The 18,909-nt window shown below is 43.7% G+C and overlaps 1 protein-coding gene across 2 annotated transcripts in view; it reads right to left on the minus strand.

The window, feature by feature from the left end:
* LOC137423169 (otoancorin-like) overlaps window positions 1–18,909 on the minus strand; it is an 86,622-nt gene that overhangs the window by 19,246 nt on the left and 48,467 nt on the right. For both annotated transcript variants that reach the window (XM_068110032.2, XM_078774605.1), the window contains exons 15-19: window positions 9,018–9,153; window positions 5,994–6,172; window positions 5,318–5,411; window positions 4,123–4,303; window positions 314–483 (exon numbers count right to left, since the gene is read on the minus strand). In XM_068110032.2, the coding sequence (XP_067966133.2) occupies window positions 314–483; window positions 4,123–4,303; window positions 5,318–5,411; window positions 5,994–6,172; window positions 9,018–9,153 (760 nt within the window). The remainder of the gene's footprint in view (window positions 1–313; window positions 484–4,122; window positions 4,304–5,317; window positions 5,412–5,993; window positions 6,173–9,017; window positions 9,154–18,909) is intronic.

Raw genomic sequence — 18,909 nt, forward strand, 5'->3', positions numbered from 1 at the left:
TGAAAATTTGAAGACAAAAGCTCCAGTGGTCAAAAAGGTTATGGCCTGGACACACGTGCACGCACGCACGCGCACACACACACACACACACACACACACACACACACACACACACACACACACACACACACACACACACACACACACACACACACAATTACTGTTGGAGGTCTATGCTCTCATAGCCCCTATTTATTTATGTATGTAGTGCGTTTGACGTGTATATATTAAATTGAGATGGTTCCAGAAACTCTTCAACTCGCGCTTTGTATGTTGTGTTCTCAGATAAGCCTTGCAGAGTCATCAAACAAACCTCAAAAGCAATGAGTTTCAGGGTGTGTAGCTGCTGCATGCTGAATTCTTCTACTTGACCTAACATTCCAACAAGTTCCTCAAAGCTCCCATTAATGCAACTGAGGGACTCAAATGACCAGAGGAAGTTGTTTTCCTCCAACTCCAACAGCTGTGACGCAGTGGGACACACTGAAAACATTTGGTTAGTAAAGAAACAGTAAGAATCTTAATCATGAAAATTATATCATAACATTGGAGCTCCATGAGTTATATTCTCATGCACAGTTTTTGGAATTTTGATGGAGAACATATTGATAAATTTACTACTGCTACTACTAATCCGCATGCCCAACTAAGGGACGTAGTGACCCCCATAACTATCGGTCTTCCACCTTCTGCTAACATTAATGGGGGCTAAGGCTAGTCTTATTGGCACACGGGTGTAACCAAGAGAGTCTTTGGCGTCCTCGAGGATGGCACCAGATTGGATCGGGTTGGTGACCATGATAAAGATTTATAGCAAATTCCAGGGAGATATGAGCCGGTACATGTTCACTTAAGCAGTAGATGTGTCCAAACAAGGAATAGCGGCTCCTTGCAATATCGAGTGTGATCGGGCTGATTCTAGTGATCTCACAGATGATCCTGTTTGAGACTCGATCATACCATCTAACCCCATGGATGTGATGTTGACATCGCATATGGAAAGCTTGTAGGCTATCTTGGTCCTTTCTCAAAAGGGTCCAGGTCTCACAACCATAGAGGAGGACAGGAAGGATGCATGTCCTGTAAATATGGAGCTTTGATGGTAAACTAAGATGGTGCTGTTTCTAGACAGTGTCTAATTGCTCCATGACAGAGCCAGCCATGCCAATTCGTCTACGAACATCAGGGTTATAGTATCCAGATGAATGAATGTTGGAGCCCAGGTAGGTGAAGTGGTCCACTGACTCTACAACTGCACTGAATATAGGTACTGGTAAGGGTGAGGGACCAATGGCAGCATTCAGTACCTTGGTTTTTTTTGCCATGAGGGCTTGGTTTGTCATGAGGCCTCACCTTGGTTTGTCTGGGCTTTTTGCAACAGATTCAAAGCGGTTGAACACGGCTGGCCAGTGGACAGGGTCTCTCACAAATAGGGCAGCATCATCTGCATAGAGTAGGATTCGTGATGACTTCCCTACCAACATTGATTCCAAGCTAATCTGTACACCTTGACATTATCCAGTCCATGGCACAGCAGAAGAGGGAGGGAGCAAGGACGCAGCCCTTCCAAACTCCAGAAGATGCGGGGAAAGGTGGAGACAAGTTGGTGTCCACTCTAACACAGGCTGTTTTATATTCATGGAGGTTCTGGATCAAGTTGAGAAGTGATGACAGAACTCCATTGCCTCTCAGCACCTATCATAGGGATGTCCGGTCAACAGAGTCAAATGCGGCCTTGATGTCGATATACGCCACATTTAATGGGTGCTGAAATTCCTGATGAAGTTCTGCAAGAATACAGAGGGCTAGTGTAGCATCCATTGCAGACCTGTTTGGGGCGAAACCAGATTGCTGGGGGCATCTACATTGTAGAAGGAGGGGCCGAATAAGGTTCAAAAGAACATGAGCAAATACCTTCCCAGGGACTGAGTCCGAAGGGAGTCTAATCAATTATCAGATTGACAGGAAGGCAAGTCGAAGGTCGTCTTGATGGATACCTTCCTCAACTTCATTGGCCAGTCGTCCATACCAAGAGTCAAGGTCTTTCTTAGCCTTTGCTCAATAGACAAATGAGCCTTTCCCCTTTCCTAGCTTTCGCTCAATAACAAATATAAACCAATATAAATTTCCCAATATCTATATGCATTCCAAAATGTTAAATGCATTCACCGGCTAGTATAATTTTTTAAGTGATTCTTCACCATTGAGTGATAGGGCCCATAACTATATATAGCATTATATCTCAAAACGTGGACGGATTTTGACGAAACCTGGTGGACATGTTGGGTGCGTGGCAAGACCAAATCGATTCGATTTTGGTGAAGATCTGAATATGGATTCGGATACGAGAATTATTTAATTTTTAAGTGATTCTTCACCATTGAGAGATTGGGCCAAAAGCAATATATAACATGATATTAAAAAAAGTTATGGACGAGTTATGACTAAACTTGGTGGAAAAATTGGCTTGGTGACAAGAACAAGCCGATTCGATTTTGGTTCATGTCCGAATCCAGATCTGGCTTATCAGAGGGATACAACAACAACAACAACAACAACAACATGCATTTTAAGGCCATTTTCCCTGCAAGAGCGGGGGTTAGCCAATCAGTGGGATACAAAACAAACTGTTCAGCCTGGCGGAGGTATGCACTCTACCGAGTGCCGTTCTAGTTTCATTTTGGCTCCCTTCCTAAAGATATTGAATATATATTTGTCTAACATCCGGCAAACTTTGTGGCTTTTATCACAAAGTAAACAATTAATTCACATATCTGCCTTAACAAAATGGGAAAGTAATTTAAAGCCAAACATAGTGCGGAACAAATATATTCAACATAATGTTCATGCATGTAAATGGCAGACATGAGAGGAAGAAAAGGAAAATACAGTGGAGGTGCATCATCAATGAGGACGATCATTCTTGTTATAATGAATTTATCACCAAATTTTTCTTTGTTAAAATTTTTGTTGTCAGATGACAGTGAATGAAATTTCCCATTACTCGATAGTTTTGAATTCCCTTCACTTAGGTTACGTTATAAGGAAGATGTCAGGAAGTATAAAGCTGTTGGAAGGTCATCATGGAGAGGTTATATACCACATTTGTCTGTAAATATTGTCGCGTCAGACGGATCGGTTAACATGTACCGTCTGGGCCATATGGTCAAATATCACGGTGAATGACCAAAACTGTTGAAGTTTACTGTGTTCTTTTAATTACTATTTACCATTCCCCAAGATTCACCCAAATGAAAGCTGAATCTGGCGGTGTAACGTGTGGGGCCAGCCAATAGCTGAAAAAATGTTTCTTATAAAAAGAGCGAATTGTGGCTCGGGGAGGGGAACATAGCAGGAGTCATGCTGTCCGAAGGCAAAGTATTGTGTGCTCTGCATCTTTCCACAGCAATCCTTTTCCCGATGACGACCAAGCAGAGAGAGAGACCACGCATGCGCTACAGGTTTTATTCCCTCTCGCAACTGTCCAAGGCTGATCCCCATTGGCTACTCCGCTGGTTTGGGGAGGCTATTAATTTACTCCAGTATCCATCCTGCCCCCAATCCAGGACCACCCCTGGCAGTACATATATAAGGCTGCCCATCCCATGGTCCTTTGCGATCGCTGCAATGGAACTGCCATGCCCGCTCGTGATGCGTTGAAAGCGTCCATTATCATCCTGTAAAGTGCATTTATAGCACAATCGTGCCTTTCGAGGGCACAATCCTCCACCTGGCCTCACCTGCTTGCAGGAGGCTTTACACAACACAATCTTACCTCCTTCCATGTAACAATATAACATAAAATGTACGTAAATAAATATTTAATTTTTGTGATATTTAAAGTAAGATAGGCATTCCAAAGTTATTGATAAAATCAATCAGATGAACCTTAAAACATGGATTATTATAGACATTAGACACCTAACATATTTATTACAAGATTTGGTCTGAAGTGTCCGCAAGAGAGTGTAAAGTGTTGGGGTTTTGGTATATGTGAAGTATTCGTAACAGATAATTGTTAATGTATACTTCAGCAACACTCGATGCCAATTCAAGAAGAAAATAATTATATATTGAAGAAATCATTGCTTGCTGGCATGAAAGGCCATTGATGTAACCTACCGGGGTCGGTACTTCGACGCGTGCGCGAGTTCTTTCGGAGCTCCTTAATTGTAGTACTCATCTTCTTCTCAAGTGCTTTAGTCTTGAGGAACGGCCTGTATTGTGGTGGATTCCTTGCCACTTCCTTAAGCACTCGGCGGAGCCTATGTATACAACCTTGCAGCATGAACATAGTTTCCTCCTATGGGTTAGATGAAAGACATGCAGACTCAGCAATAGAGAGATACCATCAGGCTACCAAGTCAGATGCTTTCAAGTTGTGGTATGATGCATGTGAAACTCCTATAATCAGTACCTGGTTAAACCCCCACTGCCAACCTACTCTTTTGTTCCTCTTTTTCCCCCAATTCCTGGAACTCTCTTCCTGAGCCTGTTCCATGCCACTCATTACTCCACTACTCCAGGCATTCAGGATTGGTGGTATATACCACCATGTAATGTCACCCTCTATCCCTACATGTGATATTTTTCAATCAGGTCAACTCCACTCAACCCTTTCATTACAGGTGACTCCTTTTGTTCCCTTTCTTCTTCCTTTCCTTCTCCTTTAATTTCTCATTTATTCTCCTCCTTGTTGCGTCTGCCTGTTGCCCCACTGTCACACTACACTGCCTTTGTGCCCTCTGTCACCTTGATCTTCATAAACCCAAATTATTTTGTATTGAATAAATACTCCCTGATTTCCGACCTCCAATTTGGCTTCCATACAGGTCATTCCACCTTGGACATGCTGCTTCTATGCCAGCAATGGATGGATGTCCTCAATCTCAATCAATCACGATGTCTGGGCTTTCTCACTGGCCGGACCTCTTCCATGCAATTGATTATTTCTGGCAACTTGCTCTGATTTCCAAATTGTCAGCTAATGGTATCCAACGTTCCCTCCAAGATTGACTTCAGATTTCCTGTGCTCTCACAAGAAGTGGGTTGCCCGATACAAAATACTATCACTGGAGGCTCCAGATGCGTGCATCCTTCTTTTAACTGAACAATATGACCAATCACACTTTTTATTTTTCTACTTACAGAAAAACAGGTGACCGGCCACCGAAAGACTATTTGTTACCAATCATGCTCTCAACATAATTTTACGAACAATCTTTATATGAAGGGTCTTTCTGTTTTAAAATCGACATATTAGCTGGATACTAATGCAGAAAATACAAAAGAACAAGGTCATGTATATTGTACGTGCCTCATTGGGTATCATGCTCAGGGATTTTTCATCGAGCATCGCGAGAACAACGCCCAGTTTTTGTAGAATTTCTAGATTCCAGCCGGAAGGAGACCTGCCAACAAAGGTAAAGTTTTTCATTTGAACAGAAATCAGGGTACATCAGAAAAATTACCGACAGCACGTGTCAACCAAATTTTCAATTGATCAACTATGGAGCGTAAAATAATTCATTGCAGTTGAGATTGGACATTAAGTGGAGTCTTGCTAAATACATAATTTTATGGTTACACAAAGACAATTAAGGCTCATTCTTCATGTTTCAGTGATGGAGTTGCCTTCATGATGGAACTATAGGTGGAGGCAGTGATTGCTGATAGGTAGTGTGAGCTGCATTCTTGTTATCCTCTTCACTTTTGCAAAACGCATCGCTTCCCCCAACTCTACCAGAGAAATGTTTATCAACACAGTGCCATCATCGAGTAATCCTCTGATGAAAGCAACTCTGTTGCAGAAAACATCACCGGCCTGAACCTTGTCCTTGTGACAAAATTGCAAGATGGTGGTGCCTCCACATAATGTCATTCATCTTTCCTCCTGGACAGTGAAAGCAAGTCAAACATTTTATAAATCACCAGGTAATGTACTTCATGGTATAAAAATACAATGACGAAAGGCAAAATTGTCAGGACCATACCCAAACACCGTCAGTGCTTTGCTGGCAACAGCTTCCTGTTGTGCGTCACTGAGCTGCAAGCAGAACTGAAATTGTTCCAATGCAACTTGGAAGACTTCAGAGGAAAGGTTCTTCACTTCTGGCCCAGCCAATTCGCACACCAGTCTGCCAAGGTTCTCTGTATCCTCCACCGTCATATTCTGTTGATTTACAAGACAATTTCAGATGTGGAATCAATTTATCATGGATCCTAAGATGGTGGAATTTTTGACCACACTTATCATCTCCCCGACCACCAAATTGCTTTTTCTCTCCAATCAACTCGTATCATGTGACATTTCTCCACATTGTTGCTACACTCCGTCCCCAATGCCATTTTCTATTTCCTATCATTCCCCACTCTTCCTAAAAAGCAACACGATATATTTGGATGATCACGGGTAGGTAAAAATAAAAACAAAACGAAAGCCTCAAAAAATTGTGCTTAAAGCTGGAGCAACAATTAACACGAGAGTACAGAGCGGCAATGTTCGGCCAAATGACCTCATTTCCTTTTTTCAGTGACACATGGTTCCAATAACCACTCAAGCAGGTATGAGTGGTGAAACCACTTGTACTATTACAAGTATTTTGCATGTTTGTATATATGTATGTACATTTGTAAAGATGTCTGATGTCTGTCCCCCTTCATAAGGATAGGTTTTTAGTTGGGATTTGAGTAGGGCTTTAAAGGCCAATCCTTTAACACGACTGTGTGTTCACGACGGTGAAACCCAAAAGACTCCGAGGACCCAAAATACAACAAGGACCCATTAGACGTACCCCAAGGACCCTGAAGACCTAAAATATCCTAAAGACCCCAAGGACCCAAATTATCTCGAGGACCCAAAATACCCACAGGACCCAAAAGATCCAAAAGACCACAAGGACCCAAATGACGCAAATGACCCAAGGACCCAAAAGATCTAGAAGATCCACAATATCCTAAAAGACCCCAAGGACCCAAAAGACCCCCCCAAGGACCCAAAATGACCCAAAAGACCACGAGGACCAAAAGACGCAAATGATCCGAGGACCCAAAAGATGTTTGTTTCACTGCCAGCTCTACCTTGCTCGTCAATGAGGCTAACCTCTGTAGATAAAATAAAACAAACAAAACAAATGTCCAATAAGAAATCAGACGTTTTACCCAGAACCAAGTACTGCTCACAAAGTTTGCTCAATGTTAGTGGCATCGACGGCTCGCTTTCCAGAATGTGGCCTGAAATTTTCCTTGACAGATTCCAAAAGCGTATCACACTCGACAGGATGCTTTCTCGCCTTTCCACGCCTAGAAGTTGGCATCTCCAAAAGCAAATCTTTCATCTTGCCTTGCAACTTCTGGCCTTCTTCGTCTTGCTCAAGCTTTATGGGGTTGTAATTGATCATCAAGCAATGCAGTCTTTATCAGCTTCTCAAGTTCCAACTTTACTGCTCATGTTCATCCTTTGCAACACTCGTTTTTTTGCCCTCACAATAACCTACCTGGCCTTGCTTAATATTTATATTCATTGTTACTTGCGAAAATCGAAGATCTTTTCAAATACGTATATTGTGGTTGGTCTTGTGCATTATTCTGTCCGTCTGTTTGTCTGTATGTCAGTCACCTACAGGTCACAATTTTCAACCAAACTTCACCAAATGGTGGAGTTGGTCATAAGCAAGAGGCCTATTGTTTTTGGGGTCAAAAGATCAATAGGTCAACATAGGCATGTAATATGTGGAATAGGTCACCAATATTGTCAAATTTCTAAAATCCTCAATTTTCATCCGATTGAATTGAAATTTGAAGAGGATTTGCATATCTGATCACTGAATTCAACCAACAATTATAGTTTAGGTCAACATAGGCCAAAAGGTCAATATAGGTCAAACTTTTAAAATCCTCAATTTTCATCCGATTTACTTGAAATTTCAAGATAATTTGCACATCTGGCCACTGAATTCAACCACCGAGTACTTTTGAGGTCAACATAAGCCAGATTTCTAAAATCCTCAATTTTAATCTGATTAACCCTTTGAGTACAGGATTTTGTTTTTTTGATAAAAAAAATATCCCCGGTACGGGATTAATTTGGCATTTTGGTACGGGAATGCAACCACGTACTGACGATCTATTTATAGGTATAGTCGATGACGTGTAGTAACGTGATCCGTACACAAAACTTTTTCGCGGGTTGCGGCACTGGAGGTCATCCGTACTCAAAGGGTTAACTTGACATTTTAAGAGGATTTGCATATCTGGTCACTGAATTCAACCCCCAACTATTTTTGAGACCAACATAGGTCAACGTGCAACAGCCTGGTGTTGGCTTAGCGGTTAGGGTGCCGGCTTGGAATCCTAGGATCATGGGTTCGAATCCCGGTCGATCGCTGAATTAACGCCAGGGGGGTTGACTCAGCCCGTCATCCTTCCGAGGTCGGCAAATTGAGTACCAGCTTGCTGGGATGAATGATCATGGTGTGTACCCCGATTTAGAATAGGTACACCGTATCCCTGCGCATCGTAAGACCGTGACCAAGGGTTGGCGTCAGGAAGGGCATCCGGCCATAAAAAACATTGCCTCAAAAAGGGAACCATGATTGTCATGGGGCCCGCAAGGCTAACCCCTGCTCTAGCGGGGAAAATGGCCTTAAAACGATCATTCATTCATTCATTCATTCATAGGCCAAAAGGTCACCATCAGCCTAATTTCTAAAATCCACAATTTTCATGAGATCAACTTGAAATTTTAAGAGGATTTGCATATCAGAACACTGAATTCAACCACCAAGTATTTTTGAGGTCAACATAGGCCAACAACTTATTTTAGGGATTCCGCAAGTATCGTGCTATGCACGACATAATTCTTGTTTTGTTTGTTTGTAAATCCCATTGCAACCTTGTTTTTTTTTTTCTTTTTTGATTTTTGACATTGCACTCAATAACCCAAGGAATATTTGACTTTTTTCTGAGCATTTCTATGTATACTCTGCAGGTGTATTAAAAAATATTCCAGGAAATACCCAGCATGACTTGGCAAATGTGATGACATTCTTCCGTTGCAATGAACCCACAGGCAGAAGAGATAGCTCAGCCTTTCCGATCAGGTAAGTCATTTGGGGACATGTTGAGTTTGGAATTTTCTTCCACTCTGCCTCCCTGGCAACGAGCAAACATACATTACATTTAGCAAGCAGATGTATAATCCATTAGCAAATGCATATACAATAATACAATACAATTATAATCAAATTATAACTCTATAATATCTGATGCAGCATGCCCATCTATGATGCATAATCATATTTCAGACAGACCCAGAAATGTATACCATTTCACACAAATTGTCTCATAAAATACATAATTATGTTTCACATAGTAAAAGCAACCCCAGTTTTTGTTTACTGTATTATATTAGTATACTTGTTGACTTACAAGTGATATCTTATTCAGGATTTCATGGTGAAAATAAATCTTATGATGCAAATCATTCGCAATTGCTGTTATGGTTAGGATTTGTTTCACATTCATATCTGACCATTAATATAGCACACTAGCAGAAGTACCCGGCATTGCCGGGCGGGGGAGGTGAGGGGGAGGGGGGAGGGGAAGAGGGAGGGGAGGGGGAGGGGGAAGGGGAGGGGAGGGGAACGGGGGGAGAGCGAGGCTCTTGGTAAAGCGAGCGATTTTTTTTTCCATAGCGTCATAGCGTCATAACGTTCATAGCGTCATAGCGTTCATAGCGTTTCATAGCGTCATAGCGATTTTTTTTTTCATAGCGTCATAGCGTCATATCGTTCATAGCGTTCATAGCTTCATAGCGTTTCATAGCGTCATCGCGTTCATAGCGTTTCATAGCGTTTCATAGCGATTTTTTTTTTCATAGCGTCATAGCATCATCGTGTCATATCGTTCATAGCGTCATATCGTTCATAGCGATTTTTTTTTCATAGCGTCATATAGTCATAGCCTTCATAGCGTCATAGCGTCATAGCGTCATCACGTGATCGCTCTGAGCGAATCAGCGCCCACCTGTCTGATTCCGTGCGCTGAAATGCGCTGAGGTAAATATGAATAAAAAATATGGATCGTCAAATATTTTGAGTTCGGCCATGTTCGTCCCAGGCTCAATGGCCATGTCTATGCCAAATATCAAGCACGTAAGCCTCTCCGTTTAGGAGTCTATCGGTAACATCACACACACACACACACACACACACACACACACACACACACACACACACACACACACACACACACACACACACACACACACACACACACACACACACACACACACACACACACAGTGTTTTATATATACAGTATATGTATATAGATGATCCTGGGTTGCCACGTTTAAATCTCAAATGCGATGTTTATAATTCCATCGTCTACTAACGTCCTTGTAATTCACGTGAAAATCGCTGTATGTCTTCGTCCTGCATGTGTTATCAGTATAAGATCCTCCATGAACCTGCGATTCTGTATATGTCATATACGGTATATGTACAGTCACGTGAAAAAGTAAGTACACCCCATGTAAAGTTTTGACTTTTTCAACATATTTCAACATACAGCTATTTGATCTTCATTTCAACAATATTGATAGATAAAGGTGATATAATATAACAAATATCATGAAACATTTACATTTTGTAGTCCATTGTATAATTTAAATAAACATAAATGCAAATTTCGCATGTGGAAAAAGTAAGCACACCCCTACATTTATCACTACTTCAAATATCTAAAATTAGAATCAGGTGCACCAGCGCAGGTGCAAATGATTAGAACATCGTTGGAGAGGATCTTGGAGGAACCTGTCTTAATTAAACCTCAGACATTTAGTTTGGTTTGCTCTTTGTTGTTGAAGTGTGCGGCGTCACCATGCCTAGATCAAAAGAGCTCTCTGAGGCCTTTAGAAAGAAGGTTATAGATGCCTACGAGTCTGGGAAGGGATTTAAAAAGATCTCCAAACAATTTTAAATCAATCATTCGACTGTCCGGAAGATCATCTACAAGTGGAGAAGATTCCAAACAACTGCCAACTTGTTCAGGCCAGGCCGCCCCAGCAAGTTCAGCCCGAGAGCAGACCGAAAGATGCTGAAACAAGTCTCTAAGAACCCCAGAATGTCATCACGGGACCTACAGGTAGCTCTTGCCACTGTTGATGTCAAAGTGCACGAGTCTACCATTAGAAAGAGGTTGCACAAATTTGATCTACATGGGAGGTGTGTCAGGAGGAAACCTTTGCTGTCCAGAAAGAACATCAGGGCAAGGCTAAAGTTTGCCAATGAACAAGGCAAAGACCAGCACTTCTGGAACAATGTGCTCTGGACAGATGAGTCAAAGGTAGAGCTATTTGGCCACAGTACCAGAAGACATGTTTGGCGAAAACCAAAGACAGCATTTGACCACAAGAACCTGATACCAACTGAAAAGCATGGTGGTGGAAATATTATGGTTTGGGGCAGCTTTGCTGCATCAGGGCCTGGGCAGCACACCATCATATAATCCACTATGAATTCTTCATTGTACCAGAGGGTGCTTGAGGATAATGTGAGGCCATCTGTCGGAAAGTTGAAGCTCAACCGAAGGTGGACCTTGCAACATGACAATGATCCTAAACATACCAGTAAATCCACCAAGGAATGGCTGAAAAGAAAGAAATGGAGGGTTCTAGAATGGCCAAGTCAAAGCCCGGATCTAAATCCCATCGAGATGTTGTGGGGGGATTTTAAATGAGCTGTGCATGAAAGAAACCTCTCAATCATCGCACAGCTGAAAGAATTCTGCATGGAGGAGGGGGCAAAAAATTCTCCCAGTCGATGTCAGAGACTGGTAGACAGTTATAAGAAACGCCTACTTGAGGTGGTTTCTGCCAAAGGGGGCAATACCACCCATTAGAGCCAAGGGTGTACTTACTTTTTCACATGACTGTATATCCTATCTACTATAAATTGATGAGTGTGTGTGTGTGTGTGTGTGTGTGTGTGTGTGTGTGTGTGTGTGTGTGTGTGTGTGTGTGTGTGTGTGTGTGTGTGTGTGTGTGTGTCATACTTTTTGTGTTTATTTATTACGTACATATATTAATTAATTACGTACTATTCAAATGTACCTTTTAACCCTTTCGACTGCTGAGACCCCTCAAACTTTGGAAGACCCTTTAACACTTGAGATTCAAAAGTCCCCAAGGACCCAAAAAGTTATTCATGACCCAAAAGTCCCTGAGGACCCAAAATATCCAGATGACCTAAAAGCCCTGAATGACTCAAAAGACCCAAGAGTCCCCAAGCATCCAAAAAGTCCTTGATGACCCAAAAGTCCCCAAGGACCAAAAGTCCTTAATGACTCAAAATACACAAAAGTCCCCAATGACCCAAAAATTCCTTGATGACCCCAAAGTCCCCGAGGACTCAAAAAACCCAAAAGTCCCCAAGGACCCAAAAGACCCAGATGACCCAAAAGTCCTTAATGACCCAAAAGACCCAAGAGTCTCCAAGCATCCAGAAAGTCCTTGATGACCCAAAAGTCCCCGAGGACCCAAAATATCCAAAAGTCCCCAAGGACCCAAAAGACCCAGATGACCCAAAAGTCCTTAATGACACAAAAGACCCAAAAACTTATTGATGATTCAAAAGTCACTGAGGACCCAAAAGACCCCAAAGTCTCCAAGGACCCAGATGACCTGAAAGTCCTTAATGACCCAAAAGACCCAGATGACCTAAAAGTCCCCGACGACCCAAAAGACCCACCTGAGTCCGGCAGGCAGATATGCTACAAGGCGGTGAAGACCAATGAAAATTTGGAAAATTTGGTGAAGACCAATGAAAATAACTGAATTAACAAGACAAACAAGCATTCTGAGTATTGCGCTGCAATACTACATGTCCCCTTCCGGCAGTCTGTCGTCCGGAAAACTGTTGGGGAAATTACCAAGGGTTATTTACCCACAGGTTCTGAATCGTTCCCAATCGCTAATTACCTCAGGATGGGCTCACCTATGATTCGCAATCGGGACTTCGATATATACACCTTGCAGACAGGTCAGCAGAAGCACGAGAAAATACGTTGTTGATGAAGAACCTTTCGAGTCGCTAAATATCAGTAATTTATTATATTTTCCGGTTCACGCTCAATGATCGATGTGTATATATATATGTTGCTCGGCTTGGCTCCGCCCCTCCCGAAAGCGCGCGCTGTGTCGCGCTTTTGACGTTCGCGAGACGAGGCTCAGGGCGCGCGGTGCGGCTTGAGGAGAACTCTAGAATAAACAAAGTGCCATAACTTTGTCAAAAATGATCGAAACGTCGTGAAGTTCGAACTTGATCTGGAACCTATCATGAGGAAACCATGTACCAAGTTTGAAATCATTACCATTAAGCGTTTAGAAAAAAGTCTGGAAAACGGTTTTTTGCGTGACGGACTGACAGACGGACAGACTGACAGATGGAGGGACTGAGTGCAAACCTATAGTCCCCTCCGGTGTACACCAGTAGGGGACTAATAATGCAATGTGGTATGTCGGTAGCAGTGATAGTAAAGTGTATATAAATAAACTAGTGTATATAAATAAACTCGAGTTCCGTTTCCGGTCCGGTCGTGAGAGGACGCTGGCGTCACTGGCTCGCCGCTTCTCTGACTGGACCATTGTCCGTATCTTGCTTTCCTGGTGGTCGTGGCGGATTTTTGGCCATTGAGTCTTCCTCTGCACGGTCCCGGCTCTGCTCTGCTGCTCCTGGCTTCACCTGCTCGGCCCCTTCGCTGTTTCCTCGGGCTCACTCTCGTGGGTTGTGCCCATTGTTTGCAGCGGCGGTGGTGCCGGTTTGCCGCCGTGATCTTGATTAGCGGCGGCGGTCGTTTGCCGCTGCATTTGCCGCTTTGCCTCCTCAACCTTGGCCTCGTGCTCGTCTCTTCGCTCCTGTCTGCCCTCTGCATGGTCCCGGCTCTGCTCCTGGCTTCACCTGCTCGGCTCCTTCGCTGTTTCCTCGGGCCAACTCCCGTGGGTTGTGACGATTGTTTCGCCTCCTCACCCTTGGCCTCGTGCTCGTCCCTTCGCTCCTGCTGGCATGGCTCTGCGGTACTCCGCGGCAAGGCTTCTCCTGCTTAAAACCCGCTCCACCCCATCATGCATCTCTGCAATCAAATCGAATGGACTCCTGCGTCGACCCAGGTACATTCACCGTGGCTCCGGTCGTAAGTTTGTTTATTTACAATCAGGTCACTCCATCCCCATCCTTTGGTCGGCTCAGCGCACTCCCACTCATCGTCCCAACACACCTGGTCACAACAACGCACAAAATCGCACCTCCTGTCTGCGAACCCTGGCCAAATCACCTGGATTCATACCCGCCGTACAAAACAACATCAAGCTCACCCTGTTCAATACCCGGTCCCTCAACAACAAATGCCTCATCCTGAACGACTACATCCTGGAAAATAAACTGGACTTTCTCTGTCTCACTGAGACCTGGCAACAACCACTGGACTACTACACGCTCAACCTCACCACACCCAATGGATATTCTTACATCAATAAACCATGCTCGGAGGGCCGAGGTGGTGGAATTGCCGTTATTCACCGACAAGACATCAAGACCAACCTCATCTCCATCTCATCTGCTCCATCATTTGAACACCTGGCTTTTAAACTCTCTGGTCACACACAGTCAGTCATGGCTGTTGTCTACCGCCCTCCCAAACCACACCCATCATTCCTGTCTGACTTCTCTTACTTTCTGACCCAGCTATGTTCCCTCTCCCCCTCAATCCTCCTCCTTGGTGATTTCAATATCCACATGGACTCCACTGACTCCACGCTAACCACTGACTTCACTGATTTACTCACCTGCTTTAACCTCACTCAACATGTCAACTTTCCTACCCATAACCGTGGTCACATTTTGGACCTTGTCTGCTCTACTGGACTAATTTTGCACCATCTCTCTGGCTCCGACCTCACTCTCTCTGACCACCTAGCCATCACTCTGACCATCAACATCCCCACCCCAGCACCAAGGCATTATCGCACTATCAACTTCCGTAAGCTAAACGCTCTTTCACCTACCTCATTCTCATCGACCCTCTCTGAAAAAATGTCCACTTCTCCCTTCGTTGACCTCCACACCCCTTCTGACCTCACTGACTACTACAACCACACTCTCTCCTCCTGCCTTGACCAACTTGCGCCTATAAAAACCAAAACAGTTTCTTTCACCCATTCTGCTCCCTGGTTTACCCCTGAACTCCGCCTGATGAAAACTCGTGCTCGCCAACTTGAAAGACTCCGCAATAAAACAGGTCTCACAGTTCACTCCCAGGCCTACAAGGACCACATACAACACTATAAAGATGCCCTCTCCCGCGCCCGCTCCGCCTACTACTCTCAAATTATCCACTCTGGCTCCGGAAACCCAAAAGCACTCTTCTCTACAATAAACAAACTCCTCAGCCCCCTGAACACCACCACCCAGTCATTCACAATAGACAACTGCATCTCCTTCCTTTCATTCTTCCAACGCAAAATTGAAAACATCTACAACAGCTTGACCACCGCCGCACCCGCTCCCCCTCAAACCACCTGCCCCCCCTTATCCTGCCTTCCCCTGTCTCAATTCTCCCCAGTCTCCCCTACTGACCTCTCTGAACTCCTCATCGGAATGAAAACTGCCACCTGCACTCTTGACCCCATCCCCTCCAGCTTTGTCAAGGCCTCCCTTCCTGCTCTCTCTCCACTTATCATTGCAACAATAAACTCCTCCCTGTCTACAGGCATCGTCCCACCATCCCTCAAAATTGCTGCTGTTACCCCCATTCTGAAAAAACCTGGACTAAACCCTGACACCCTAAAGAACTTCAGACCCATCTCCAACCTACCCTTTCTGTCAAAGGTTTTGGAACGCGCTGTAGCCACTCAACTCAAACATCACCTCTCTGCCAATAACCTGTATGAAACATTCCAATCCGGATTCCGCTCCAACCACAGTACTGAAACTGCTCTCCTCAAAATCACCAACGACCTTCTCCTCTCCTCTGACGCTGGCAACCTCAACATTCTCATCCTCCTCGACCTCAGCGCCGCCTTTGACACCATCGATCACACCATCCTCCTCACCCGACTTGAAACCACCTTTAACATTACCGGCACTGCCCTCTCTTGGATTAAATCATACCTCTCTGACAGACGTCAGTTCATCTCCATCAATAACTGCAAATCCCCCACTGCTCCCCTCCCCCAAGGTGTCCCCCAAGGTTCAGTTCTTGGCCCCCTCCTCTTCATCCTTTACCTGTCCCCCCTCGGTCACTTAATCCGCCGTCATGGTCTCCAATTCCACTGCTTCGCCGATGACATCCAGCTTTTCATCTCCACCAAGTCCATCTCCACCGCCACCCACTCTATCCTGACAAACTGCATCACTGAAATCAAATCCTGGCTTCAAATCAACTTCCTCAAACTTAACTGTGATAAATCTGAAATAATCATCATTGGCCCAAAAACGCTCACCAAGTCCACCCATAACTTTGCCCTCAACATCGACGGTTTCCCAGTATCCACCTCCCCTCACATCCGGAATCTTGGCATCATCTTTGACCAAACCCTCTCCTTCGACAAATACACTAAACAGATCACAAAGACAGCCTTCTTTCACCTGAAAAACATCGCCCGTCTCCGTCCATCCCTCTCCTCCGTGGCTGCAGAAACCCTCATCCACGCCTTCATCACTTCCCGTCTGGACTACTGCAATAGCCTCCTTTATGGTTCACCCTCAACAATCACCAATAAACTCCAATACATTCAGAACTCCGCTGCCCGTCTACTCACCCATTCCCGGACCCGTGACCACATCACCCCCGTCCTTTACAAGCTTCACTGGCTCCCCATCTCCCAGAGAATCCAGTACAAAATCCTCCTCTTGACCTACAAAGCCCTCCATAACCTGGCCCCATCCTACCTGGCTGACCTCCTCTCCAGACACACTCCCACCCGCAACCTCCGCTCTGCTGGTACCAACCTCCTGACCCCCCCCCCCCCTCCCCCATCCGGACCAAATTTAGATCCTGGGGGGACAGGGCCTTCTCCATCGCTGCTCCCACCCTCTGGAACTCGCTACCTCACACCATCAGAGACTCCTCCTCACTCACCACATTCAAAACATCACTCAAGACCCACCTGTTCAACACTGCATTCAACATTTAACCCACAGCATCTAACCCCTGACTATCTCCTCTCCTTCTCCCTCCTTTGTGCTTTGAATATTTCCCTATTGATTCTTCTTTTTTTGCAATTGTTTTTATGTTTTGCTATGCATTATGTTTTGCACTCTGTCAAAGCGTCTTTGGGCTTCCTGAAAAGCGCTATATAAAATAAATGCATTATTATTATTATTATTATTTGAGGAGGCAACAGTGGTGGAAAAGTGTGTATAAATTTTTGTGTCTGTGTGGGTTGACGCCAATATATTTTCAGTTGACTTTCTTTTTTCTCTGCAACCGCTTGTCCGATCGATGCAAAACTTTAAACATAAGAGGAACTTCCGTTGAGAATATTTGATTGATAACTATGATGGTTAGGTCACATAGTATGGCAGCCATATTGGATTAAAGGAAAATATTTGGACATCTTCGAAACCTCTCAACGACAAATACTGAAACTTGGCACATGTCATCAATGCACATGAGGTAAATTTTGGGGTTAACAGAATGATAACTATGACGTCATTGATAAAGTGGTAATCCAGCCATAATTAGTTGAATTAAAATCCGTATCCGAAAATTCTGAAACTTCATACATCTGATCTATGACCTAATGTGAGTGAGTAATTGAATTTATGACGTAATCGGTCATGTGGTCTGGCAACCGTATTGGATTGAAAATAAAAACGTTAAATATCTTATTATTCAGAACCGCATAATAATTCATGTGAAACTTCATATATATGATCAACTAACCAGGGGAAATATAATTGTACACCGCTCCTTTCCTATTCCTTCTCCAGGCGCTGCATGACGTCATCGACGGGCACCGAAGGGGGCAATTTTGCGACAGAAAATGCATGCTAGCTATCTGAGACGTAGGCCTGACCAAACACGAATTTGACAATACACCACAAGGTACGATTTAATATGGGAAATTGGATGAAAAGACAAACAGCAACACAGTGATAACAAGCGTTATAGACGGGTCAATATATGAAAAATAAGGGCCTAACCCCAAAAAAAATTATAATAAAGGTTTTTTTGTTTTAGGTGTATCATTAGGTTGTACTAGACCCCTGAAAAAAAGTTTACCAAAATTTGACTCCGGGAAAGTGGTTAATTAGCATATTTTCAAAATGGCACCCCCAAAATTTTCAATGTACAGAAAAAAAAATTCTTGTTCAATTTAGACCCTATAAATGTATTACAAATAGATAGAAACATGGTTGCTTTACCTAATGAACACATCAGAAAATTTCTATGACGTCATTGTGACGTCATAATGACGTTGCTGTCTCAATTACGTCATATGATATCATGAATCATTACTGTTTTTCCTTACTACCAAGACTTAAATAAATATTTTTTGTTTCAGGATTTGAAACTGGATAACGGAGAGCTTGACGAAGACGTCTGCCCAATTTGCAAAGCGAGTTTGGAAGACGCCAAGGACACTGATGTTTCCAAACTTTCAAGGAAGGGTGTTGAAAAAATCAACAAATCAAGCCAAGAAAGGGGTTGTGATGATGTTGTCGCAAGACCAAACCAACGAGTACACAAGAAATGTCGATCCTCGTGGACAAATGAAAAAGCAATCAAACAGGCTTTAAAACGTTCTTCTGAATCATCATCACCTGTAAAGAAGAAGAGCCGCCGTATTAGCTTAGGGCCATATGACCCTAAAAAGGACTGCCTCTTCTGTGGCCATGAAATTTC

This window comes from Myxine glutinosa, chromosome 3, assembly GCF_964187855.1.
Source record: "Myxine glutinosa chromosome 3, kmMyxGlut1.1, whole genome shotgun sequence".
Classification (NCBI taxonomy): Eukaryota; Metazoa; Chordata; class Myxini; order Myxiniformes; family Myxinidae; genus Myxine; species Myxine glutinosa.